Here is a 27,992-nt window from a genome sequence, read left to right on the forward strand (position 1 = left end):
CAGAGGGCGGGAATGAAATTGAGTACTCCACCATGTCGAAAGCAGACACCATGAGATCTAGTACGTGCATCGCTGATTGTACAGAGACTTGCGGAAAGAGGAAGCATCAAATTCTGTCCTGAAGGTTCAGGACCTTCTGAGACAAGAACAACTGCTGGTTGTGAGTGTCCAACAACGCACCCAGGTGCGCCATGCTCTGAGCAGGGACCAAGGAGAATTTCTTCCAGTTGATGAGTTACCCGTGGGCTTGCAGAAACTGGACAGTCAGATCCAGACGGAGAATTTCTGGGGAATTCGCCAGGATCAGCAAGTAGTCTAGATACAGTAGGGTCCCGACGGTGGAGTGAAGCTGTCATTACCGCCATGACCTTTGTGAAGACTCTAGCAGCCGTGGTCAAACCAAAAAGGTAAAGCCTGAAATTGATAATGGAGGTTGCATATAGCAAATCGCAGGTATTGCTGATGCGACACTGCAATAGGTATATGTAGTTAAGCATCCTGTACGTCCAGGGAGACCATATAGTCCCCGGGCTCAAAGGCCAGAATAGAGCGCCTTGGAGACTCTCACAAATTTGTTCAAGGACTTGAGGTTGAGAATTGGCCAGGGGGAACCATTCGGTTTCAGGATTAGGAACAGTGGTGAATAGTACCCCTTGCCTCTCTGAGCCAGAGGCACTGGTACTGCCACTCCTGTATCCAGGAGAGATTGTACCACCAAATGAAGAGTTTTGCCTTCACCTGATCCGAAGGGAAGTCAGTCATGCAAAATTGATGAGGGTGACGATTCTTAAAGGATATGGCGTATCCGTGAGCGACGACTTCCCATACCCAGGTGTCAGAAGTCAGTCTAGGTATATTCCTAGGTAAACTTTAGAAGTCGGCCTCCCACCCTGGGATCGCCATGGGGGAGGCCCGTCCAGTCATGCAGTAGACGTGTCTGATTTCGAAGCAGGCTGATGGGCATGCCAGGCACATTTAGGTTTAGCGGTTTTGGAAGTGCGAGCCTGTTTTGGGTACGCCTGACCTTTTGTTTTACCTTGAGGACGAAAGGAACAAAAGGAAGTACTCTTAAGCTTCGGGACCGAAGGAGCAGTACTAGGTAGACACGCAGTCTTAGCGGAAGCTAAATAAGCCACAATCTTGTTGAGATCATCTCCAAAAAGAACATCTCCCTTAAAAGGGAGTACCTCCAGGGTTTTCTTAGAATCCAGATCCACAGACCAGGATCGTAACCAGAGAATTCAGCGAGCCAAAATGGACGTAGTAGAAGCCTTGGCTGCCAGAATACTGGTATCAGAAGCCACCTCCTTAATGTAATGGGATGCTGTGACAATATACGAGAGACATTGTCTAGCATTAGCAGAAAAGTTGGAAGGCAGCTCTGCTTCCACCTCCTGAGCCCACGCTTCAATAGCTTCCACAACCCAAATAACTGCATTAGTGGGCCAATGCACAGCTCCTGCGAGGATGTAAAATCACTTTTAAGCAACCCTCCACACGCTTATCCATCGGTTCTTTTAGAGAGGTGACGGTAGTTACAGGCAGAGCAGAGGACACCACCAGCCGCGCCACTTGTGAATCCACCGGCTGGGGTGTTTCCCAATTATTACTTAGCTCTGCAGCGAGGGGATAGCGAGCCAGCATCTTCTTGTGAGGTGTGAATATCTTCCCTGGATTTTCCCAGGATTCCTGACGTATAATAACTAAATGGTCAGAATGAGGTAAAACTGGTTTAACAACCTTCTGGATGTTTAAATCTGTCTGGTTCTTAGAGGTAACAAGAGGCTCTGGGTCATCATCAATTTGGAGAATCAGCCCGATATCCTCCAATAAGTCAGGAATATCCACCTGGGAAACAGATTCCCCATCAGAAGCATCTGGATCAGTGTCTGAGGGGTCAGTATATACGCCATCTTCATCAGACGAAGTGTCTGGAACATGGGTGGATGGTGAGGAAGTTATGGCCCGCTTAGAGGACCCCTTGGTCTTAGGCGGTTGAGGGTTAGGTTTTTGTTTGTTCAGTGAGTGATTTAAATTGCTCTAAGTGGACAGGAGATCTGCCCATGTACCGGCACGTGAGGTCACATAGGGGGCGCAAGTCTAGTTACCAGCGTATTCAGTAGAGGAGAAAGTAGCCCAAGATAGGTCATTATGGACCCCTGTTGCTACGGGCCTACTGGGGGGAAAAGAACCCCCAGTACCTGAACCTTCCACTGCTATATTTTCCTCTATTGCGTCTGTAACGTCACCACCACACATTGTGGGATCAGCCAAAGACTCGTCGACCCTTGAAGCTGACATAATATGAAAGTGTGAACCACGAGCAACACAGTACAATAACAGCAGTATAATACCTGACCAAGAAGCCCCTGTGCAGTGTGATAGCACAGAGGATTCAAGAGGTATACGGTGACTGAAAAAATCAGAGAAAAATTCACAAAGTATATCCTGTGAACTACCTATATTAAATAATAACCCCGACACACTTCTACCCCCTCAGGGTACAGAATATAGGGATAGCAATCTGAGTGAAATACACGGAATGGAAATCACGCAGCAGCTATATGCACACACAGTCACATGTACAATGCAGAAATTATGACAAGCAATAAAACTGCACTGGACTAGCAATACTAAAGTAACACTAAGAAAAGCTATACAGATCAATTGATATATCAATGCCCAGTAAAGACTGGATGTATATCACAGGGTACTTGTACTACATAACCCTGAAGCAATGCACGGTTTCTTAAATAACACTGTCAGACATGTAGAATACTTAAGTGTCCTGTAAAATGAACAGCGCTGACATGCAGGTGGCTTTACAGAGGAGGTTTTGCCCAAACAGTCCCAGGATCAGCTCAGCATGTGAAGATGGTGCCCAAACGCTGACAGGGAGTGAGATGCAGCTCCAGGGCGGGAAGATTTACTCTTAATGTCACCCTGGGGCTAGAGGTCAGAGCCTTATCCCCTTATTAGACTTCACCACCAGGTACTGTGGGCCAAATGTAAACAGTTTTTCAGCTAAACAGACCTGTGCCCCTGCCCTTGTGGTCCAGTGGAGTCCCTGTACTGCCAGTGTCCATGCCAGCACTCGCTGCCCCCCTCGCACATCGGAACGTGATTTCCAGCAGGTCCCGCCTAGGAGACCCTCTTACCTCCGCAGAGTGCGGCCACGTGATATCAGAGAGCTGCGGATGGTGTGTGTGCCTGACGGAGAGAACCGGAGCCGCCACTTTAAGTACCCGGCAACCAGGGACACTGGAGTACACAGCACCGCTGGGGGAGGCGAACATGAAAACCCTAAACAACCTTAGGCAGGAAATCTGAAAAGTTAAAAAGGGGCTCTTACACGATCGTCTCCTAACTCAGAAATCCGCCTGGCCGAAGCCAAGGCAAAAAAGTTCAACACCAAATTTAAGTCCCATGGTGCAGTAGGACAACGAAAAGGGGGCTGTATCCTCAGAACCCCCTGTAAAAAGGTTTGAACCTCTGGCAAGGATGCTAACCGCTGTTGAAATAGGATGGAGAGAGCCGAAATTTGAACCTTCAGAGAGCCCAGCCTCAGTCCTATATCTAGACCGGCCTAAAGGAAGAGTAGTCTGGATAAGTGGAAGTTCGCCGAATTCCACCCACGTTCTTGACACCAGTCCATGTACCTCTTCCAAATCCTGTAGTAGTGCATGGCTGTTACCAGCAATCATCGTAGGAATAGCCATTCATGGTATTCCTGTTCCTTAAGATCCGGGTTTCAATAGCCACGCCGTTTAACACGGCCTGTTCAGGTTTGATTGGTGGAACGGTCCCTGAGACAGCAGATCCTCTCTCTGAGGTAACCGCCAAGGATCTTCCGCTAGTAACCCTCGCAGGTCTGAATACCAACTCTTGCAGGGCCAATCTGGTGCGATTAGAAATCACCCACACTCTCGTTTCAACCTTTTCAGGACCCTGGGTATGAGGGGGGAAGGGTGGAAAAATGTAAACCCTCCTGTAACACCAAGGAAGTGTTAATGCATCCACTCCTGCTGCTGCTGGATCTCATGTCCTGGACACATCTGGGCAGCTGATGGTTTTGCCGAGACGCAAGCAGGTCCACTTGAGGTAGACCCCTTCTCCTTACCACCATGTCGAAAATCTGTGGATGTACAGATGGGTCCATGTTTATCTTGACCTTTAACAGGATTAACAGAGACTGGGCAGTCGTACTTAATCCCCTGCTGTATTGTTCTCTGTATTGTATTGCAGCTGAAAACAATAGATGAAGAGTTTATGTTAATAAACCATGTTGTGCCTAGGCGCAGCAAACTAGCCAAGATAACAGTGGACCCATCTGTAGGCACCACTCTCCCGGATCCATGTCCTGGTGACTGAGATAATCCACTTCCCAGTTCTCCACACCTGGAATGAACACTGCCGCGAGGATGACATTTCGCCTTTCTGCCTACAACAAGATCTTTGTGGCTTCCTTTAACACCATCCTGCTCTTTGTTCTTCCCTGACGGTTTATGTAAGCCGCCGTCGTGACATTGTCCAACTATCTTAAAGTGTTGTGTTGTGTTGACCCATGACTAGGTCTTCGGCTAAGAGAAGTGCATTGTATACAGCTCTCAGTTCTATAATGTTTATGGGTAGTCTACTCTCCTGTAACGTCCATCTGTCCTAAAACGGATGATGTTCGTCTAGGATGGCACCCCAACCTCTGAGACTGGCGTCCATTGTCAGGATCCTCCAATCCCAAATGCCGAATCTCTTGCCTGCTGCGAGATTCTTGTGCAACGACCACCAAATCAAGGAGGTTCTTATGCGTGGTGAAAGTCAGATTCTTCGATGTAGAAGCCAGTGCGAACCTGCTCCCTGAGCAATGAGGGTCATCTGGAATGGTCGGGAATGAACTCTGCCGTACTGTAGAGCTTCGAACAACGCCACCATCTTCCCGAGAAGTTGCACACAGAGGTGTAGAGAAAAAACAGTCTGTGTCCGTAGTACCTGAGCCACTAGCCTCTGTAGGTCCTGGATCATGTTCTCTGGTAGGAAGACTCTCAATTGTAACGTGTCCAAGATAAGACAGAGGAATTGAATCCGTTGCGTTGGCATGAGATTGGATTTCTGGAAGTTCACAATCTACCCATGTCGAATGAGAAATTGATGAGACGTCCGAGCATCCTTTATCAGCTGTTCCTGAGAGGAAGCCTTCATCAGTAGATAGTCTAGGTATTATCGTGACCCCCCCCAACAGTCTCAATCCTGCAACCATTATCGCCATGATCTTCGTAAAGATTCTCGGGGCTGACGATAGACCAAATGGTAGGGCTCTGAATTGGTAGTGATCCTTCACCAGTGCAAACCTCAAGTAAGCCTGGTGAGGTGTCCAAATTGGGATATGCAGGTATGGATCCTTTATGTCCATGTATACCATGAACTCGTCTTGTTCCAAACCTGCAATGACCGACTGAATTTATTCCATCTTGAATTTGTAAACCCATAGAACCTGGTTTAAAGCTTTTAAATTGAGTATCGGTCTGACCGTCCCATCCGGCTTTGGCACGACAAAAAGATTGGAATAGAACCCCGTTCCTCTTTGAGAGGCGGGAACTGGAATAATGACTTCTGACTGTAGCAACTTTTGGATCGCGATCAGTAGGGCTTTTGGTTTCTGAGGGCAACGAGGCAATCCCGTTGTAAAAAAAACGGACTGAGGTCTGTTGAAAATCCAGTTTGTACCCCTGGAAGATTATGGGCCATATGCAATACGGTCGAATTGCCGCAAATGTCGAAAAACGGGGCATTTGACAAAAAAATAAAAATAAAAAAATAGATTAGACAATGCAATACAGTACTTTGACAAAAAAAACCTGCCGTTTCAAATTCGATAGTAGTCAAATTCAACATGTCTGCAATGGTAAAAAATGCGGCTTTTCGACAAAAGTATATTCAATTGAAGAATGTCGATTCAACAACAGTGCTTTTCAACAGTCATTTCATCAATTTCAGTCCGCCTCAGTTTGCAGGAGGGATCTAATAATGTTTTTTTCAAAAACATGTTTTTTTTTTATTGCTAATAGCATATCTATTTATATTAGAAGGGATTATGTACTTGGTTTGTCTATTAGGAGCCACGAGTATTATCGATATATTTTTTAAAAGAATATATATATATTTTTTTTTTACCCAACTAAAAAAGTATGGCGAGATCAGAGCATGTTTTTCGGTGGGAATGTTAAAAATCCTGAAAAAAAATGCGTGGGGTCCCCCCTCCTAAGCATAACCAGCTTCGGGCTCTTTGAGCCAGTCCTGGTTGTAAAAATACGGGGGGGGGGGGGGGAATGAGGGGATCCCCCGTATCTTCACAATCAGCACCGGGCTCTGCGTCCGGTCGCAAAAAATACGGTGGACAAAAGACGTAGGGATCCCCTGTATTTTTCACACCAGCACCAGGCTCCACTAGCTGGAGAGAATGCCACAGCCGGGGGATACTTTTATACCGGTCCCTGTAGCCGTGGCATTAAATCACCAACTAGTCACCCGTGGCTGGGGTACCCTGGAGGAGTGGGGACCCCTTAAATCAAGAGGGCCCCCCCCTCCAGCCACCCAAGGGCCAGGGGTGAAGGCCGAGGCTGTCCCGGACCACACACTGAAAGGGGCCCCCTGTTTACACAGGGGACCCCTTTCCCCGAATGCCGGGACCCCCCCGTGACTGCTGTCACAGAGGGTCCCTTCAGCCAATCAGGGAGCGCCACTCCTGCTTGGCTGTGCGCGTCTGAGCTGTCAGACGGCACATAGCACTATGCCGCTTTATTATATTCAATGGTGGGAACTTTGCGGTCAGCGGTGAGGTTACTCGCGGTCAACCGCTGACGCAAAGTTCCCACCATTGAATATAATGGAGCGGCATAGTGCTATGCACGGTCTGACAGCTCAGACGCACACAGCCAAATCAGGAGTGTGCCACAACGTGCCGCTCCCCGATTGGCTGAAGGGACCCTCTGTGACAGCAGTCACGGGGGGTCCTGGCATTCGGGGAAAGGAGTCCCCCCTTTCAGTGCGTGGTCCGGGTTTTGCGTTTTATTATTTTGCCAAGTACGTGGATTACAAACAAGAAGAGGACAGATCCACACTGGATTTTGGAGTATAATTTTATTTTCAGGTACCCCATGGATTCTACATGGAGAAGGGGACAGAGTCGGCGTGTCAACATAGGTAAGTATGTGTGTCGGCGTGCATGTAAAGTTTTACTATCACGGTGTGCGTGTACTGTTTTTATTTGGGTATTTTTTTTGCAGTAGAACTACAGGTACCAGCGGGCCCGTTTTCCCCCCGCATGCTGGTACTTGTGGTTCTCCAAGTAGCCCGTAGCCCTTGGATGGGGGGGGGGGGGGGGGGGGAAGACAGCCTCGGGCTTCATCCTGGCCCTTGGGTGGCTGGAGGGGGGGACCCCTTGATTTAAGAGGTCCCCTCTCCTCCAGGGTACCCTGGCCAAGGGTGACTAGTTGGGGATTTAATGCCACGGCCGCAGGGACCGGTATAAAAAAAAAATATAAAGTGTTCCCCGGCTGTGGCATTATCTCCCCAGCAAGTGGAGCCTGGTGCTGTGTGAAAAATACAGGGGACCCCTACGTCTTTTGTCCCCCGTATTTTTTGCACCAGGACCGGACGCAGAGCCCGGTGCTGGTTGTGAAAATACAGGGGATCCAGTCATTTTTCCCCCCGTATTTTTACAACCAGGACTGGCTCAAAGAGCCCGAAGCTGGTTATGCTTAGGAGGAGGAACCCACGCTTTTTTTTTTTCCAGGATTTTTTTTTTTTTTTTTTACACACTTTTGTGCTGTCCATGAAGTCGAATCCAGGATGCACACTATAGTCAATTGATCCGTTTTTCGACAGCGGGACTGTCGAATCCGTTTTTTATTGAATATGTCGAATTCGGGTCCCGGCGGGAGGGTGTCTGACTGTCGACTTTAAGAACTGTCGCATTCCAGCCAGAATTCGACCGCAATTGCATATACCCCTATGTTGTTTATCCAAAGTACTGGTGAGGATTTGGCACAGATGTCCCGAAAACCTTCCAGACGCGCGCCCACGCAGGGGGACCCCAGGTGAGCTGGAAGACCGTCATGCAACGGTTTTGTCAGCAGGTTTACCCTGCTTTCTGGTATTAGTCTGTGAACAGCCTCTACCTCTGGCTCCACGCGCTTGTGTACCGAAACCTCTTCCTCGCGCACAAAAGGACAGCGATCTAAATTATTGAAACGCTGGTCCCGAATAACCTCTCCTAGCCTGTGGAGCGGCTCTCGTATAAGGAGTAGGTAAAAAAGGTGGATTTCCCTGCTGTAGCCTGCGAAATCCACTTGTCCAATTCTGAACCAAAAAGCATCTCACCCCCAAAGGGGATGGATTCTACCGCCTGCTTTGTGTCAAAGTCTCCTTGCCATTCTCGGAGCCATAAAATCAGTCTAGCCGATATGGCTGATGCGGAGACATGTGCTAATATCCTTTGAGGCCTGACACAAGTACGAAGCAGATTCTCGAATGTGTTCCGCCAGTTGGGTAATTTCTTCCAAGCTATTTTCCTTCTCAATAGCCTGTACAATACGACCAGACCATGCTCCAATGGCCTTGTTGACCCAAGCACAGACGATCGCAGGTCTCTGTGCTGCAGCTGCTGCAATGAAAATTGACTTTAAAGCTGTGTCGACCTGACGATCTGAAGCGTCCTTTAAAGTCGTTACATTAGGTATTGGTAAGATTGTTTTAACCTTCCTAGGGAAGCATCCACTACTGGAGGATTCTCCCTCTTATCCATTACACCTCCTTAGGTAGGGGATACGTTACTTGAAACCTCTTTGGAAATGCAAAGCGTTTGTGAGGTTGTTTCCAAGCCTCCTCCATTTGAGATTGGAGGGATTTAGGAATGGGAAACACTGCTGAACGCAGCTTTTGGGATTCGAACAATTTTAATTCTTCCGGCTCCTTTACTTCTACCTTAAAGTGCAGGATCTCCTTCACCGCTTCAATTAAAGACTCAAGACCTGAGATTGCCATGTCCTCTTCTGGAAAATTGGCGTCTAGGTTAGATTCAATTAACTCACCGTCCTCTGTATCAATGAGAAGACCCTCTTCCTATTATACAGGAATTAGGAGGAAGAGGTCTTTTAACAGCCTTGCGCACATTCATTTCTGCCTGTGCGGGCAGTGTTAACTTGATGAAATTCCTCCATCGTCTTAAGAGAATCCCGCAGCCCATTCAGATTGCCGCTTGCGTGATTCTGCCATCTCCTTGGAGATTCTATTTGCTAGGTAGTCTTCCCCTGACCTAGCGAGAGCACTGTTCCCAGGTGGAGCGTCCATGTCTAAGCAGGAGTCGCACACCCCGAAGCTGCCAACCCGCGTGCTCTTCTTGTTACATTTCGTACAAACATAAAAGGTCCTTGAGTTCCTGGTTGATGCTTTAGACATGTTGTTTAACCCCTTTACCAGGGTACTACACAGCGCTTTCACCCTTTAAACTAGGAAGAGAAAGATGGAGATGACGGAAGCAAAGGTATCGGATCCAGCTGGAATTAATTTTTCCCTTCTTTAGATAGAAAAGGAGCAGGACAAAATAAACATTTAATTAAAAAAAAATGAAACACCAGCCGACTCGCAACCCTCACTCCAACCGTAAATCAGCTACTATGTTAGAGTTGGTATCCGCTTGCTTCCATGTATTTTTGTCAGGATCTTTGCAATAGCATTCCTTTGAAAATATAAATAATTATTTTTCAGGAGACACTCCCTAGTACTGAACATACAACGTTTTACCAGCAGAGGAAGCTGTTACTTAACTAATAAGATGGAAGAGGGATTTTATTAACTGATAAAAGGGGGAGGGCTCACCCATACCCCTCAGATTTGGCGCCTGTATGGAATTATTAAGATGGCCACCACTGAATTATTTTCAACACCTATTTAATCAATGCCCCAGGTAGTTATTGCATATCTCTATACAACCAAAGCCCTTCCGCACTGGTTTCTGTGCTGTGCACCCTCAATTACCCCCTTACGCGGCTAAGGGAATCTCCTCAGCCGCGTGGTACTAAATCACTGCAGCATCTCTCCCCGCCGGCTGGCGAGCCGGGACTACTCTCACCAGGTCCCGTAGTGGCGCCTCAGTGTTCTACACTCCGTCCCCAACTGGCTGATCTGCGCACGCCAGGACCACTCACACCAGGTCCCGTAGCGGCACCTCTCTCTAACCTATAGGGGGGAGACACTCCGCAGAGCACCATGCTTGACCGCTGGTCCCAGCGCGCCGAGTTACTGCGGGGGATTTCACACTATTAATTTAAGTATAGCTACGCTTACATAAGAACATTAAATAATCAAAGTCTAAAAAATAAATAAATATCCCCTACCAATACTTGGGCCCTTTATATCACCAGTACTCACTTGAAACCTTTGGATTTGGAGAGGATCTCTTGTTGAGAGATGCAGGTCCCTTCAAAAGGGATCTTTGTCTCTCAGAAAAAAGTAGGCTTTGCCTCACTTTATTAGGTCAGCGCAGCACAAGTATTAGTTTAATTTTAATCAGGAGCTCAGTGCTCCACGTGCTGTACCTCCAGCACAATTTTTTAAACTGAGGGAGGAGGGATGTGAAGGGGGAGGAGCTGGCTGTGCAGACAATGCTAATTTTAGATTGTGCCACACCTCCGGTTGCAAGCTTCACACCCCTACTGTATAGGACTCCAGTGTCCCCTAGTGGATGAAAGAAAAAAAAAAAATCCAGTGTCCAAAATTACTTCCCATCTAGTGGAAAAAAAAATGCCCACCATTTTTTTATTAGAGAGAAAATATATTTTATCTATCCACCCCTCAAGTCAAAAGAAATAAAACAAAAATTTTGTTGGGTAGCAATCCCACCCCCTACCAACATCCAGTGCCAAAAGATGACCAATGTTACACAACACACCCCTCACCATATAGCAGAGCGTGGGTCAGGAGGGATTGATCAGTCCCCCCCAGCTGATCTCTGCACATGGAGCAATCAGCATAGTCATGCTCACTCTTAGTTTAGGCGCATGCGCCCCAGAATGCTGCTGCGACAGCATTCGGGAGTGCAATTTCAGGAGTGATGTTGGCGGTGACAGACTGCAACATCACTCCCAGGGGGCTGCAGCAGGAAGAAATCCATTCTGCACTCGTGCATAAGATGCAGAGGAAGCCGCAAGTAGTGCCAGATGTTTGGCATATAACCTGGCTAGGTAATGCACACCTGGCTGCTGTTGGATCCCATACGTGTGCCAGACAAGTGGTTAACAGTGTTTTCTTAACTCCAGCCTGCGGGGACCCCTAACAGTGCAGGTTCTCAGTATCACAAGTGAAAACCACATCTGCAGATCTTTTAAAATGTACCAGCTTATAATAACCTACGCAGCTAAAGCTAGAAGTATTCCTTCAACAAGCATAAAAGACTCACCATAGTACTATATGTCTCAATGACTATCTTCTAAAATATTGGCAAAGGACTAAGCTGCCAGACCAATCTGGCATGGTCTGCCATATTGGGAAACTGGCAGGGGCGGATTAGGAACAAAAAGCAGCCCTGGAAAAATTTGTACTAGTGGCCCCACATGGGCAGCACCAGAGGTGTAAGGTCTAGCCAGCAGCAACCTCCCCCCCCTTCCCCCCCAGATAGTGGGCATGCCAGCATCAAGGGGGAAGTTAAAAAGTAATAAAATTTAACTGAGCACATTATATGACACCTTCAGAATTTAGGAACCTATATAAAATTCTTTAGAAACATTTTCTTGCTTATTACACCAACCGTATCCCAATCCCTATTCACTCAATCTTATATGTCAGCCATGTAGGCAGACAGAGCATACACTAGATCATCTGCAATCACAAGCCAAGTGGCAAAGTGATTTTCATATATGCAAATTATTTTGCAGCTTATTCATTGTCTATAAAAAGGACCACGTCCTCAAACAAAACAGGCCCCGCGGGTACGTCGGTCCATCAGGAATCTTCCCTGTAAACCCTGTGGCCAATCCGCCTCTGGATACTGGCCTCTAACTCTATCCTTTTAAACATCTAAAGAAAGTACGAAGAGGCAAAGTCTGCTTCTGCCATACTGCAGAGATACAGCTGACCTTCCACTATTTAATATTGCTGACAAACTCCAAGGCAGCCGCACAAAAACCATAAAATTTGTGCACAATCTCTTGGTTCTTACGCTAATTCTGCCTGGAAATTTGTTTTCCCCTTCAATATCCAAATGCAAGGTTAAACTCTATACCCTAAAAGCATGGCTTCCCAACCACAGTCACCAAGGTGCACTAACAGTCTACGTTTTAAAGATAACCATACATGAGCACAAGTGACTAAATTAGTACCACCAATATTTTGATTTAACCATCTGTGCTCAATCATGGATATCACTAAAACCGGCACCGTTAGTGTGCCTTGAGGACCAAGGTTGGGACACACTGCCCTAAAAATAAATGTTCTCACCATACTCTACCTTAACCACTGCTGAGAAACATGTATTTAAGTGTCCTTTAAGATTCACAATCTTCTCCTCCAAAAGTCTTGGTGTTCCTTTACGTGCTCAATATGAAAACAGAAATAGAACACATCATGGTGTAGTACAGGCCTGGCCAACCTGTGGCTCTCCAGATGTAGTTTCACAACAAGTCCCAGCATGCCCTGTCTCAAGTTTGCCTTTAGGGAATTCAATAACTGTGGTAGTGCATGCTGGTATGTGTAGTTTTACAACAAGCTGGAGAGCCACAGGTTGGCCAGGCCTGGTGAAGTACATCTAAGCAAGTATAGAAAAGTCCAAAAGTTGTCTGTGTCCCCGTGGATTGTTAGTCTCTATTGCTAGGAATTCTCAAGTCTAGTGAGGCGTACTGTACTCATTTAACAAAAGGAAAAATTTATAAAATAAAAATAAATCTTTCATATGGGAAAAAGGATACATCCGTGTGTCCCCAGGTGCATTACTATATGCATGTAGAGAAGCATACCCCAACTCACACTTTATAAGTATTAAAATGTCACACTGACACTATAAACCAATGCACATTTCACTCCAATAGGCTTCCTCAGGGCACTATAGCGCGCTGAGGAAGCCTATTGGCGCTAAATGCGCATCGGTTTATAGCGATGTATTTCCTCTTTATTATGTGTGTATATATGTAATGGTTTATCATGAACCTATAACCCAGGGCTGGGGAGCCTACAGCCCTCCAGCTGTTGAACTACACATCCCAGCATGCCCTGCAACAGTTTTAGCATTGCCAAATAGCAAAGCATGCTGGCATGTGCAGTTCAACAGCTGAAGAGCCGAAGGTTCCCTATCCCTGCTATAACCTATGAATCTATACAGGAGTTTCATTTAGTTATCATTGGATGAGGAAAATTGATACATGATTGAATCAGTCTAGCTGCAGCATAACATGGGATATCATATACAATGAAATAACCATGATTGGTTTTCTACACCCTGGTGAATACGAATAGGTAGCCTGCGCATAGTAATGGTGACACAGCACACGTGGGCACCTTAAACTGACTGCCAACTACTATTTCGAATACAGTGCAGCATATGAGAATGCATACTCTGCAATTATATGGCTATTTTCCTTCTGCCCAAACTGTCATGGTATAGAGATTAAAGGGATTGCAATAGCATCATAATACATTTAATATAACTTCCCTATTGAAGTTAATCAATCTCTAATATTTACATCAGAGCGACGGCAGTAATTCAGGGTTAAGAAGCGGCTCAGCTGCTATATACCACCTGTCTCAAATGTTAATTTATTTTTTATTTTTTAAACCATAGGATATCATAACATGTGTATCAATAAGTGACTAGAATATAGTAATAAGGAATTTCAATCAGTCCTATGAACTCAATTTTTTTTATATATATATATATATATATATATATATATATATATATATATATATATATATAGTAACTCTTAATTTGTCCTGCTGAGGCAGCACTGAGTATTTCAGCAGACAGCATAACTCTGGAACGACTGCAGCAGTTTACGCCAAACTTTGTTTCCAGATTGTACACATCCAAGTTACAATCTCTGTGGGTGTCAAGACACCCCAAGGGCTGGGACAGCAACGGAGTATTTCAGGAGATGGCATAACTCCCGAATGCCTGGACCTATTTACAAAAAACTTGTTACACATATGACTGACAAGCTGGGAACAAACACTGTGGGGGTAACACACCCCAAGCACTCCTAGGGGTGAGGCAGCACAGACTTCTTCAGCAGACACCATAACTCTGGAATGCATGGAGCAATGTACACCGAACTTGCTACACAAAGGACTTACACTCCGGGAATAAACACTGTGGGGGTAAAACACCACTAGCACTCCTAGAGGTGGGCTAGCAGCACAGATTATATCAGGACATGCATGATGTCAGGGCTGCATGGGCCAGGGCCAGTGACATGATGCGAGGAGGAGAATGCAGGTAGCACAAACCCACGCAGCGAGTTATATTAGTGGAAGTAGCATGAACCATCAGCAGCAGAGTATTGCAGGAGATAAATAATGCGCTGCGCGATATAAGACACAGGGTCACTCACATGTGAGGAAGGGAATGGAGGCAGTAGGAAGCCACAGACTGACAGTTGTATAGTGGGAAGAGCAGGGTCACTTGGAGGACCAAAAAGGGGTCCGGCCACTACACAAAGTGTGTCAGAGAAGCAAGATATGCATATACACTAGATCTCCAACCAACATAAATTAACGAACCACCATCATTCTAATTTACCATCCTCATCCCGTAGCGAAGCACGGGTAGTCTGCCATCTACAATGTTAATTATACCGTGTGTTTAATATTTAACCTTATTTTTTTAATTAGACATTTTAAAATTCTGGCCAACACCGGGTACTCCAGCTATTATACAACATTGAAAGGTCACATTATGTTGCTGGAAGAAAAATTTACATTTATTTGAAAACTAACAATATACCTCCAGCTTTTCAATAGTGGCAGCAAATTATTGCTACATTTTAGAAACATTAGTAACAACTAATTTGGATCATTACATGAATACAGTGGACTACATTTCTCTTTAAAGATATAGCTATTGCAGAGTAAGACATATTTAGCAGAATTGTAGGTCTATAATTTTAGTACTGTCACAGTACCTCATGTAGTTTAATTATAATCTTTATTTTTTAGTACACATACTACAATTTACTTGACTTATATTGAATACCATAATGATATATGGGCATTTAAGCCATTTTGTTAATATAGGGGTTTTAAATAAATTCATAATTATATTTATTTAAGTTGGGTTGTGTGCACCTAAAAATTGTAACTGGTTTCTCTTTCCTTCCCCCTATCTTTGGGGATTTGACAATATATCCTGTTCCAAGCCAGTTTGTTGCACCATTTGAGCCCTAGGCATTTATCACTGTGAACATGTTAATATTCCCATGATTTGAGTTATTGAAATATTAGAAAGGATACCCCAACTCTGATTACATAAGGATATGATTATCTCGTGCGGGTTACCTCCCAGGAATGGTGCAACTTTAGTTGTCTCATTGTTGGAACTTTGTCAAATGTACGCTATATCGTGCGGCACATAGCCACATATTACTTCACACCTGGTTGTCGCTATACCAAGCTTAAGTAATAACTATAAGACACTACCCAACAATAAAACAAGCCAAAATGCTTACTCTACTGAAGCATCATTCTGTTGATGGGAAAAAGGCTCAGTTTCTATGCTGGAGGATACTTACAAGCAAAGGCTTGAATACTCAAGATGTATGAAGGGTCAGCAGCTCCATTCCAGTGTGCAGTGCATTGTAAATACTGTACCTTTGAACCAACAGGAATCCCATGCCTGCACTGGCTACATGCATCATCTGTACTCCATTGTGTTTGCATTAGAAGCAGTCCAAGTAGCAATGCCTCCGGTGAATTGGCAGCCAAGATTCCCTGCTACTACAAAGTAGTGCGCTGCCCTGCATAAAGTAGGAAAAAGCAACACAAAGGTAGAACCTACCAAACACTACTACAGAGTACGTAATTAAAAAAACGGCTGTCTGAGAATAGGACTTTACCCATAAGCAAGATTTTGATGGAAGACTGAAAAAAATAAAAAAAAATAAAAAATAGTAATAATAATATACAGTAACAGTTAAGAAAAAAAAAAAAAAAAGATTTCTGTAAAGGAGGACTTTTAATATATAGTATTTGTTCATCTGTCATGCTAATACAAAAGTCTAAAGTCTGTGACAAGCATCTTTGGAACTATAGTGGCAGTACATTGTAAAATCATTCAGATAAATGAAAGGCCCCAGAGCTATAAAAAAAAAAAAAAAAAAAAAAAAAAAAAAAAAAGGATTGAGAAGTACTCTTATTTTTTTTTTTTTTAAGCGAGTGATTTGGTCGCTTAGAGAAGTAAAGGCTATAGCTGGCTACAAATGTAAAATAAGATTCTCAGTGCGACCAGACTAAATACTTTATATACAAAAAAAAAAAAAAAAAAAAAAAGGGTGGTAACAAACTAAGAGCTTCAAACTGCTATACAGTTATCCTCAGAATAAATTTGCTGCAGGAGGCAGATGCATCAATAGCCCACAAAGACATAATACCTAGAATTCAGTACAGGGTTAAAAACAAAATACAAACACCTGTTGTGTTTTAGTGTGACAGGGACTACTATTTCAGAACGGACTAATCATTAAGTCTGAAACAACGAGAGGAAAAAAAAAAATCTATTACAGCAGCAATAGGTTAAAAAGAATAAGAGGCCAGCAGCTGTTAATGTGCAATCAAGTCATTGAAAGACTCCCCTGAAACACTCCACACATGGCCTGTCCCAATTTTCTAATGTGTATTTATGGAAGGTTTTCATCTAAATGATCATTCAAAACATAATTTGCAGTTCGATATGGCACAGGAGGAGAAAAAAAAAAAAAAAAAAAGAAGGAGTTGGCCTGATAAAATACAAATTTTACTGAAACTGCTGGGGGAGATAGCAGGTTCAAAAAGCTACTAATCATGATTTGATATACTCCCATTTTCCTGATCATGCTCAGGTTGCAGATCAGCCCTAGGGCAAGCCTAACCATGCCAAGAGCATATCAACTGTCCAACTGTGAGCCAACAAGCTCTTTGCAAGGCCACTAAACGTAGTCTTCACATGACTTTCCTACGTGTTTAAGATTTCTGTATACACCAGTGGTGTAATTCTTATAAAACAAAGAAAACGGACGGAAGCATTCAGAAGTAGGGTCCTCTATGAGCCATGAGGAGGAAAACAATTGAAGAAGTCTTGGTTATATGTAAACGTATATGATATTTCTCTGGTGAACGATGATCAGATGACCACCCTGCAGGTTAACTCATTTAAGTGAAGGTCAGGCCAGCCTCATTGTACACTTTGAATACTTTCTCAATGGCATTCACGTAGGCAGCAGTTCTGAGGTCCAAGCCCAGGTTGTACTTCATTGCAGTGCGCATGATTTGCTGAAATACAAACAAGTGTCACAAACTTCTCATCTTTGCTCAAAAGAGTCTAAAACTTCTAATCTGAAGTCTGTCAATTACAATGTCCCAAGTATAGCTAGTAACAAGTTAGGAGAATTAGCAATCCTACCATTTGCAAATGTGGTGCGACTGCAAAAGCAAAAGGAGGCAGATAGAACTATGACAGAAAGTTACAGTTGCTATTGTCATCTAGCAGCTACTTACTTTGCTACCATAACCTTACTGCTAACCATTGTTTTACTTCTCTACAAGAACATTTTAAAAAATTAAAAATGGAAGCAAAAGAAAAACAAAAAATAAACCACCACCACATTGTTGAACATGTGAAAGCTTACCCTTGCAGAGCGTTCCATGGTGTATGCCAAACCAGAATGGACAATATCTTTTTCAGAAGCACCCTGTGAAGAGAACGAATAAGTGTACTAGTCACTGACATTGTGGCAGTTGTGTCAAACCATAGAATGTTAAATAAAAATAGGATTTTAATAGCTACCGGTAAATCCTTTTCTTGTAGTCCAAAAGGGATATTGTGGAAAACTAGTACGATGGGGTCCAAAAGGAGCCAGTGCATTTTAAATTTCTTCAACTGGGTGTGCCGACTCCTCCCCTCTATGCCCCCTCCCACAGGCAGTTGTAGGTAGGAGAAAGGACATATGAGAGAAGGAACACGATAAAGGGTTGAGAGATTTGCACACCACAACCATATAACAACCAGAAATGACTGGTAACAGTAACAGCTGAACAGGTAACTATAGAACAAGAACCTGCAGAAAAGTCAACGCACTGAGGCGGGCGCCCAATATCCCTTATGGACTATGAGAAAAGGATTTACTGTTATGCATTAAAATCCTATTTTCTCTAGAATCCATAAGGGATATTGGTGAAACTAGTACGATGGGGATGTCCCAAAGCATCCAGAACGGACGAGAACGTGCAGAGACTGCTGCAGCACCACCTGCCCAAACTGGGTTTCCTCTTTGGCCAAGGTATCAAACTTGTAGAACTTCAAACGTGTTCTTCCCCGACCAGGTAGCAGCTCGGCATAGTTGCAAGGCCGAAACTCCATGGGCAGCTGCCCAGGAAGAGCTCATTGATCTTGTAGAGTGGGCCTTCAGAGACCTAGGAACAGGTAAGGCTGCAGACATAGGCCTGTTGGATAGTAAGCCTAATCCAATGAGCAATGGCCTGCTTTGAAGCAGGGCAATCCTTCTACATATCAAAGCACGAACATTGAATCAGTCTCTGAACTGAGCCGTGTGCTTTGACCGATCTTCAAAGCACGCACAGCATCCAAAGCCTCTGGAAGAGCAGAAGGGACCACAATAGGTTGATTCAGGTGGAACGCGGAGACAACCTTCGGCAGAAACCGCTGTCTAGTCCGGAGCTCTGCACTGTCCTCTTAAAAGACCAAGTACGGACTTTTAGACAAGGCCCCCAACTCAGACATGTTGAGCAGAAGCCAGGGCCAGGAACATCAGTCTTGCACGTGAAGTACTCGTCTTCCACTGTCAGAGGTGGAAACCAGAAGGACTGTAGAAATTACAACACTACATCCAAATCCCAGGGTGCCGTAGGCAGCACAAAAGGTGGTTGTATATGGAATACTCCTTGCAAGGTCTGAACTTCTGGCAACACTGCCAATTTTGTCTGAAAGAAAATGGAGGGCTGAAATCTGGACCTTAATAGGACCCAGGCATAAGCCCTTATCTACACCAGCCTGCAAGAAACGTCCCAAGTGAAACTGTGCAGGCAGATAATTGGGTTACTCGTACCAAGATGCACATCTCCTCAAGATGGTGTTTTGACGTCACAGGTTTCCTGGACTGAACCATGGTAGCAATAACCTTCTTGGAAAGGCCCTGTGAGCTAGGATGTTCTGCTCAACTCCATGCCGTCAAACGAAGTCGCCGTAAGTCTGGCTAGATGAACGGTCCTTGCTGAAGATATGAGTGGCAGAGTCCAAGGGTCTTCGACAGACATAACCAGAAGATCTGTGTACTACGCCCTCAGAGGCTAATCTGGGGCAATCAGAATTGCCTGAACACCCCGATTTCTGATTCGCTTTAGCACCCTTGGGATCAATGGAATCAGAGGAAACCAGTAGACCAGCCGGTATAGCCAAGGCAATGCCAGTGCCTCTCTGCCCTCGCCTGGGGGTCCCTGGTGCGTGAGCAATCAGTGATCGTGCAGAGCCCAAAAAAAGTGGGTCCCAGCGACCCCTCACTTTTAAAAATTAGGTCCTGCCGGTCCTTTTCTGGGTCCCATCGGAATGAAGGTTCCTATTAATCTTAATCTTGTTGCAAGGTGGGGGGGATGGGATGACAGAACTGCTGGGCTGTGTAGCATGCAGGACACCCTGCACCAGAACTGTAACTAGACATTTTGGTTCCCTTTGGCAGAAAGTGAATTGGTTCTCCACCTCCTAGAACCTAAAGTTTAGGCAGTGCGTGCGAAGGCGCGCACCAAAAATTTAGGGGCATGGCTTAATGGAGAAGGGGCGTGACCACATAATAGTACCAATTCACATTATACCACACAGTGCCGCTTACACACTTTGCTCCAGGCAGAGCAGGTTATTAGCACCAGGCAGATGACAATATGCACACTGCGCCAGGCAGAGCACGTTCTGCACACTGCGCCAGGCAGAGGGGCAGAGAGATAGGGGTGTGAGGAGGTAACACTGGGCTGAGCTGGGAAGGGGAATCAGTGTCTGGACTGACAGGGAGGTTCTAGATGGGAGGGCAGTGAGATAACAGTGGGCTGGTTGGGAAGGGAAGGTGGAAACACTGGGCTGGCAGGGTCAGTAATGGTGGGGTACACTGGGCTGGCAGACACTGTTAAGGCAGCATTGGCCTGCTGCTGTTTAGTTTCTGTCTGGCCCCACACACTGGCTCAGCACACTCACCCCTTCCCCAGTGTCCCTGCATCCTCGGACCCCAGCTAAAATTACCTCTGCACTGCCAAGCTCTGTGCAGAGATCTGTTCAGGTGGCGGGTCCAGCTTGCTTCATTACTCTCCTAGGTGATGTCATCTGGCGGCGGCTCCAGCACCTCCCGTATCAGTAATCTTGTGTCGCGGACTGACCCCTCTCCCCGCCCGTGCACTAGTGCAGCCAGAGAGGGTAACAAGTGTGGATAAAGCCCCAGAGCGCTGCTGCTTCCCGTGGTTTGACGATAACAGCTCTCAGTCCTCTCAGCGTGTTACCAACTCCTGTCACCGCTATCTTCCCGCCCAGCAGCCTGACACTTCTGACAAATAACGTCAGAGAGCAATTCCAACGGAGCGCATCCCCAGTTCTCATTTTGGGGTAAAAGCGCGCTATAGCACGTTTTTGCGATCACTGGCAATACCAGGGATTGGTCTTGTTGAGACGAGAAGCCATCATGTCTATTTGTGGGCACCCACACCAGTCGATCTGCTGAAACACCTGATGGTGGAGCCCCCACTCCCCCAGGTGGAGATAGTGACGACTCAGGAAGTACACTTTCCAGTTGTCCACTCACGGAATGAAGATTGCAGACATTGCTCTTGCATTTCTTTCCACCCACAGGAGTATCTTTGACACCTCTCACATGCAAGCTCTGCGTTTGGTCCCTCCGGTGTCAATTGATATAAGACACTGCTGTGGCGTTGCCAGACTGAACTTGGATCGCGTTATCACTGAGCAGAGGCCTGAAGCAGAGCATTGTAGATCGTCCAAAGTTCCAGACTGTTGATCGAAAAGGAGGGCTTTGTGGGCTGACCCCCTGCCCTGGTACCAAGCCCCCTGGGTTACAGCTCCCCATCTTATCAGACTCGCACCCGTCCTGAGTAACCAATCCTGGATCCCGAAACTTCAGCCTTCCAAGTAGGTGGGAGGACTGCAGTCACTACAGGAGAGAAATCCTGGCCTGAGGTGACCGCTGTAATATCTGGTGCATCTGAATATGTGATCCGGACCACTTGCTCAGGAGATCCACTTGAAATGTCCTGGCATGGAACCTTCCATACTGGATTGCCTCGTATGAGGCTGCCATCTTTCCCAACAATTCTATTCAAGGATGGATATTCGAGTAGGCAGGAGAATCAAGCGGGCCATCTCCTGATGTGCTCTACTGGGAAGAACACCTTCAGGGTCAGTATCTGGCAACAACATTCCCAGGAACAGGCGCCGCCAAGTTGGCTCCAGGTGGGACTTCTGCAAATTGAGGATCCAACCATGGTGACAGAAATTGGATAGTGCAGTCTAAATGGAGCAATAAAAGCTCCCGGTCTTCCAGGCCTGCAAGCACCGCTACCAAGTATTCCACCTGAAACTTGAAAACCTTTAGGCAAGGGTTGAAGGATTTTAGATCCAAAATGGGCCTTACCGAACCAGTGTCGGTACCACGAACAGGTTGGAGTAGTAACCCCTTTTCTTATTGCAGTGGCACAGGAATAACTTGACCGGACCAATTTTTGGGCGGCCTGTTGCCGCATAAAACGCGTATCCTCCAAAGTTGGAAGCTCGATATAAAAAATTGTTGGGGAGGAGCGCAGTCGAACTCCAGCTTGTAGCCCTGAGATGAGGTCCTTTACCCAGGAATCCTGGCAGGAGCTCTCCCAGATGCTGCTGAAGTGACGCAGTTGAGCTCCCACCTCGATATCCCCTCAGGGTGGGAGGGCACCATCATGCAAGGGCTTCAGTGGAAGCTGAACTGGTGCTCTGATAACTTGTGATGGCTGGGTTTCCCCATCTCCTCTCTGGTGCCTCTAGTCAGTGGAGACACCTCTGGCCCTAGAACGAAATCTGTTAGACCAAAAGGACTGAACTGACAGCCCCAGGTAGGAACGCCTAGCTGGCGGGGCACCAGATGGGAGAAACGTGGCTTTCCGTGCAGTGGATTTGGAAATCCATGTATCCAACTCAACCCCAAAGCCATTCCCCAGAAAAATTCCTACCTTCAGGAGCACAAAAACTTGAATTTAGTCTGGATTTTTGCAGGTCTGTATGAATACGTCATCTAACTCAGGGAAAGTGGACATTGGGCTTGTTTTGGACAAAGAAAAACGACTGCTGTGACACAGCATCCTCTAGAGGGAGTTTTAACACTTCCCTTATAGCCAAAATGAGGCGTTTAATAAACTAAACAGCATCGGGATCCGGGTCATCCCCATCATCTTGTATATCTGTATCAGATAGAGCAAATAAACCATGCTTCTGTGGACCTGCATGAGAGAGGGGGAGCTGTACATCTGCCCTAGCAGCTAAATCTGCCAGAGCTTGTTGTAGTAGCAGAGTCTTCTGCACATTAGCAGTGAGCTGGGAAGACCTATCTGACATCAGTCTTGAGACCCTAACCAGTGTGGACTCTCTCCCCCAGCCCCTTCACTGATTTGTGAAGATTGACTGCATCATTCAAAGGAAACAAACATTAGATAACGGAGAATCTGGAGTGACACTGCACAGCTTGTGTTTACCCATATTTCACAGTAAGCACAATAACATACAGACAGTTATAATGCAAGCCTGCCCTACCGTATGTGAGGAGACAGAAAGGACACCAGCACACCCTGAGCTGCACAGCCCCAGTGAGGCAGTCAGCTTTCTAAAACACCAGCAATTTTTGTCCTACAAAGGATCAGAATAGTGTACACAAGCGGCTCTCCCCCTTAGCTACACCCTGTACCAGTTTTCCAGTGTGTCTTGTGAGGCAGAAAGCGCAGTGTGCTGCAGTAAGCAGAGGAAGGCGCCAAAACGCCTCAGGTCCCGCTCTGATTTAGCGCCGCGCCTTCTAATGGCACCGGAGGTATAATGAAACATACATACATACACACATATATATACACATACACACACATATATATACATATACATATATACACACACACACACACACTGGAAAAGTCTCCTATATAGCTTAACAAGTGCTAGTCAAGCCCTTTTGTGCCAGTTCTACACAGGTGCTCTAAGCAGGACCCTACCCCCCCCCCCCCCCAAGAGGGTCCCCGTACACCTTGAACTAGGTGACCCACCCTAGCGGGGCCCCCGATTTGTACTCACCACTGATAAACTTCAGGCAGCATTAGGGGTGCGCAGTGTGCTGTGGCTGTGTCAGCCAAGGCAGTGCCCCGTTAAACAGCCCCTGAGGACGGTGGTCCTGCAGCAGGGAAGTGGCTCAGCACCTCGAAAGGCCGGTGACTGCCCCCCCCCCCCCCCCAAACTCCCATGGCGCAAATATGCGGTTGCCCAGACAGCATGCCGAAAAGAGTTAAAGAAAACTGAAGAAACCTCTGGAGCAGTAGAGATGTGAATCCTCTCCTGAGGTTACTTTTTTCTAAACTGCCTGTATAGAGGGGAGGAGCCAGCACACCCAGTTGAAGAAATTTAAAGTGCACTGGCTCCTTTGGACCCTGTCTATACCCCATCGTACTAGTTCTCCCCAATATCCCTTATGGATGCTAGAGAAACTCACATTTCCTGGAGTTTCTACTGCTGCACCTGTGTATAATACCCTTTGGCACATATACTGCATGCAAATCCGGCTCTGGTGCTAGCCAGTGGCTCCTGATAAGATTAGCTCAAACAGCCCTGTTGCACACATGTATAACAAAGTGTGCAAAACAAAAACATAAGGAACCAAGTGCACAAAAGCCCGTTTTCTCATTTTCCATTCTAGCATATAATTTAGGCTTTAAGTACACTTCGCTAGTGGGCTTAGTAATATATTCACATCTTCTCCAATTGGTCATTTTGCTGTAATAATGGATGATCACATTTTCTATTCTATTTTCTCTTCACATTTTATTCACGCAAAAATTTCTCAAGGGCACAGTGAACAATGCTCATACCAGTAAATAGGTTCACTAATAAATGCTCATAGTGAGCACATGTAGGGAGGGAAACAAACAGCATTCAACCACGTTTACTTAATCTTTGTGTTTAGAAGATCTTATACCTTATGTCAACTTATTCGGTGCTCCTAACACACCATGTAAAGTAAGCTAAGTTGTACAAAGCCAGTGCCAGCAGAAAAGATTCAACAGCATTCATCTGTCAGTTTTGTACAGTCACTTACAGATATTCTGGCCTGGAACTCTGCAGTTGGCACCACTGGGATAGCCCCACCATGTTTACCGAACTTTCTCTCCAAACTCTCCTGGACAGACACTAAAAGTTAAATGAAAGTTGGTTACACACTGGTGGAAGATATACATGTATTTTTATTTTTTAATAAGATTTTTTTTTTTGGAGGTGGGGTTCATACATACTGAGTAAGTGGTAGTTTGAGTCCCGTTCATATTTGAAGGTTAACCGGCCATAGCTCACATGATTTAGGTTTTTCAGCCACTCAAAATAAGACACCGTTACACCACCAGCGTTCAAATACAAGTCCTAAAGAACAAGAGTTCAGTACTTCAGTCCGTTTACACACAAGATACTTAGGCTACAATCCCTAAAAACAAATCAGAAGGCGGGCTGTTTTGTGACAAGGAGGCATAAGCCATGTACCCAAAGTAGTAGAATCTAAATTTACAATTTCAACTTTAATTGCCTGTGGAAAGAATGGTGCTTGGGGTATGGCAGATGTAATTGGTTATCTTCTTTGAAAAGGAATGTTTGACTTCAAAGATGGTATACAAGATCAGTCAGTACTTTAAAAATAGCAGGGGCTTAAATTTATAGCAAGGGTTGAAAATGCTCTCTGAATATAGCAGTAACAAATTAGACTGATCAAATTCCTTTGATGTCAATTGTGGATAAAGGAGCAGCAATTTAGCTACAGTATGTCTGAAAAACTTTAACTGGAAGAGATCATTTTGAAGACAATTTATCAGAATCTTTCCTATAAAAGACAAGGAGCTTACACCCTTACATGTAATATCTTGTCGGGGGGGGGGGGGGGCGAGAAAACTATGCCCTCCCAGAACTAAGTTAATGAGCCGACTCCTGATTATAATGTCTTCTTTCAAGTTGAGATTGATTTTATGTCAGATTGGTCTGAAAGTGATTTTTATTGTGCTATTTTAGCTATTATCAAACAGTGGATAATAGGATTTTGGTACTTACCAGGTAAATCCTTTTCTTTGAATCCATAGGGGGCACTGGAGTACTCTTGGGATATGGACGGGCGGAGCCGAACAAAGGCACTGAATATTCAAATTTAGGACCCTCCCACCCCTCCATATCCCCGAGTACCTCAGTGTACTGTCTCAGTGTTTTTTACTGAGCGAACAGGAACGATATAGAGAGGTTGACAATGGAGAATACCTATAACATAACGGACAACAACAATGTTGACCCATAACCTTACTGTCAACTAAACAGTTGACACCATAACCGATAGAACTTTATAATTTGAACCAATCGGTGAAAATGTGTTACCATAAGCTCCTCTGAGCTTAATATCAATCAAGTAAAACTTGTTACCCTAAGCTCTCTTGAGCTTAAAACAACCCAGGTAAACTGCTCTGGGTGGGCGTCCAGTGCCCCCTATGGATTCAAAGAAAAGGATTTACCTGGTAAGTACCAAAATCCTATTTTCTTTTTCATCCACTAGGGGTCACTGGAGTACTCTTGGGACGTACCAAAGCTTCCCTCGTGGGCGGGAGAGCTGTTTGATACTTGTAACAGTAGGCAGCCCAAGGCTAGATGCTGATGGCGCCACCATTTATAACGTGTAAACGTGCACAAACATGGTGCACATGAAGGCTATATAGCCGCGTTTTAGACACTCCACGACCCACTGGGTCTGACATTCCCACAGAACCTGTGGGATGAGTTATTACTGACGTAGGCGATTGTAACCTAGCCTTAAGGTAAGCCTGACTTGTAGTCATTATTATTACCCAACTCGATAATGTCTGCTGAGAAACTGGCTAACCCCAGTTGGCAGTATCATAGAGAACAAACAACGTATTCATATCACGTACTGTTGACGTTCGGCACATATATAAACGCGTAATGCGTGTACCACATTCAGTTCTAGAATGTGCTGTCCACACAGGAACCCCTATTGGTACATTGATGTGAAGAATACGAAAGCGTGATTCGTCCGAAGATCTGCTTTGTCATGAGAAAACTGAAATACGGTGGCTTGGAATACAAGGCACCCAAATATGAAAACAAACCCTTGCCGAAGCCAAGGCTAGAAGAAAAAATTGTTTTCCAAAGTGAGAAACTTAATTCCCATTTGTTGAAAGGGTTCACAATATGAAACTGTAAGAAATCTGAACCCAACTTCAAGTCGCCTGGCGCTGTAGGTGGGATAAATAGAGTGTGAACTTTGATGACACCTTGTAGAAAGATGTGTACAGACGCAAATAGAAGCAAACGTCTTTGAAAATAAGTTTACCACACAGATACCTGCACTCTTCGTGCAGATCAACGCAGTTTTCCATCCCACCCCGTTTAACAGAATACGGGTTACTTGAAGGATGATGTTGGAACTTCCGAGGTTTACAACCTATGTAAGCACACGAAATTTTGTAAAAATGAGCTGCCTTAAACGGCTTACTATTTCGTAACATGGTTAGTATAACCGATACTGTAATGCTCAATTTCTTAAGAGGGCGGTCTGAACCCTCACCCCGTCAACCGCAGCTGCGGTACCTAGATAATAGGTACCTAGGGAACTATGGGTAAACTAACGTTCCCTGATGTAACAGGTTGGACGTATTATGAGCGGGCCAAGATCGTGTGCAAGTATTCCTTGAAAATTCGAGAAGCAAACTTCTCCGAAACCCATGAGATACCACCAGTATGACTGTGACAAACTGTCTTATGATCCGTTTTGACAACGGAGAGAGCAGCGGAAAATGGTGGAGCCAGATACACGATGCTGAATGACCACATGAATGTGAGAGACTCCACCGCCACTGCCCTTGTGATCTGTTTTGTACACATACTGAACTTTCGTAATTGTGGCGAGATGCCATCATGTATACTTGAGGGTAACCCCCTTCTGTGGACTCGCATATGAAACACCTCTAGATTTAATGTCCAGTTTTCAGGATCCAAATCCTGACGGGTGAGATCCTCTGTCTAACAGATGTCCACTCACATAATGATCTCTTGACATTTTCACATAATGGTGTTCTGAGCCATTGAGGATCTGAGTTACCTGCCGCATTGCCATGCGGCTACTTGGTTCTCACTGGTTGTTGTGTATGCAACTGCCGTTGCCTTGTTTGACTGCTTAAGGCCAGCGTGGGACATGCATCAAAAATTTACATGAAACTCATGGTTGTTCCTCTCCACCGAAATCTTTAGTAAAAGGCGAAAGATTTATTCGTTCTGAAGAGAAACCAGAGTATATACCTGGTCAGACTGAAAGCGAATTATGTATTGCATTGTAAAATGCCCAGAGTTCTAGGACATTTATCGACAGCAATCTGTCGTGTTTTAGAACCTTTGTTGCTAATTTTAACTACAAATCCTGACCCTCTGCGACTGTCGTCCAGAGTATATGCACCCTTTTCCCTCTGTGGGAAACGCGAGTGAAGGG

General features: G+C 45.3%; 1 protein-coding gene and 1 non-coding gene across 2 annotated transcripts in view; both read right to left on the reverse strand.

Annotated features, from left to right (window-relative positions):
* Nucleotides 1-16,194: 16,194 nt before the first annotated feature.
* LOC135055141 (glutamate dehydrogenase, mitochondrial) overlaps nt 16,195-27,992 on the reverse strand; it is a 72,658-nt gene continuing 60,860 nt past the window's right edge. The window contains exons 10-13 of the mRNA XM_063958833.1: nt 24,757-24,880; nt 24,564-24,655; nt 17,862-17,924; nt 16,195-17,505 (exon numbers count right to left, since the gene is read on the reverse strand). Coding sequence (XP_063814903.1) covers nt 17,386-17,505; nt 17,862-17,924; nt 24,564-24,655; nt 24,757-24,880 — 399 coding nt within the window. The 3' untranslated portion in view covers nt 16,195-17,385. The remainder of the gene's footprint in view (nt 17,506-17,861; nt 17,925-24,563; nt 24,656-24,756; nt 24,881-27,992) is intronic.
* Nucleotides 27,685-27,801, reverse strand: LOC134899862 (U5 spliceosomal RNA). Its single transcript, XR_010173411.1, has one exon. It is a non-coding gene; the product is annotated as a U5 spliceosomal RNA (small nuclear RNA).

This window comes from Pseudophryne corroboree, chromosome 3 (genome assembly GCF_028390025.1).
Source record: "Pseudophryne corroboree isolate aPseCor3 chromosome 3, aPseCor3.hap2, whole genome shotgun sequence".
Lineage (NCBI taxonomy): Eukaryota > Metazoa > Chordata > Amphibia > Anura > Myobatrachidae > Pseudophryne > Pseudophryne corroboree.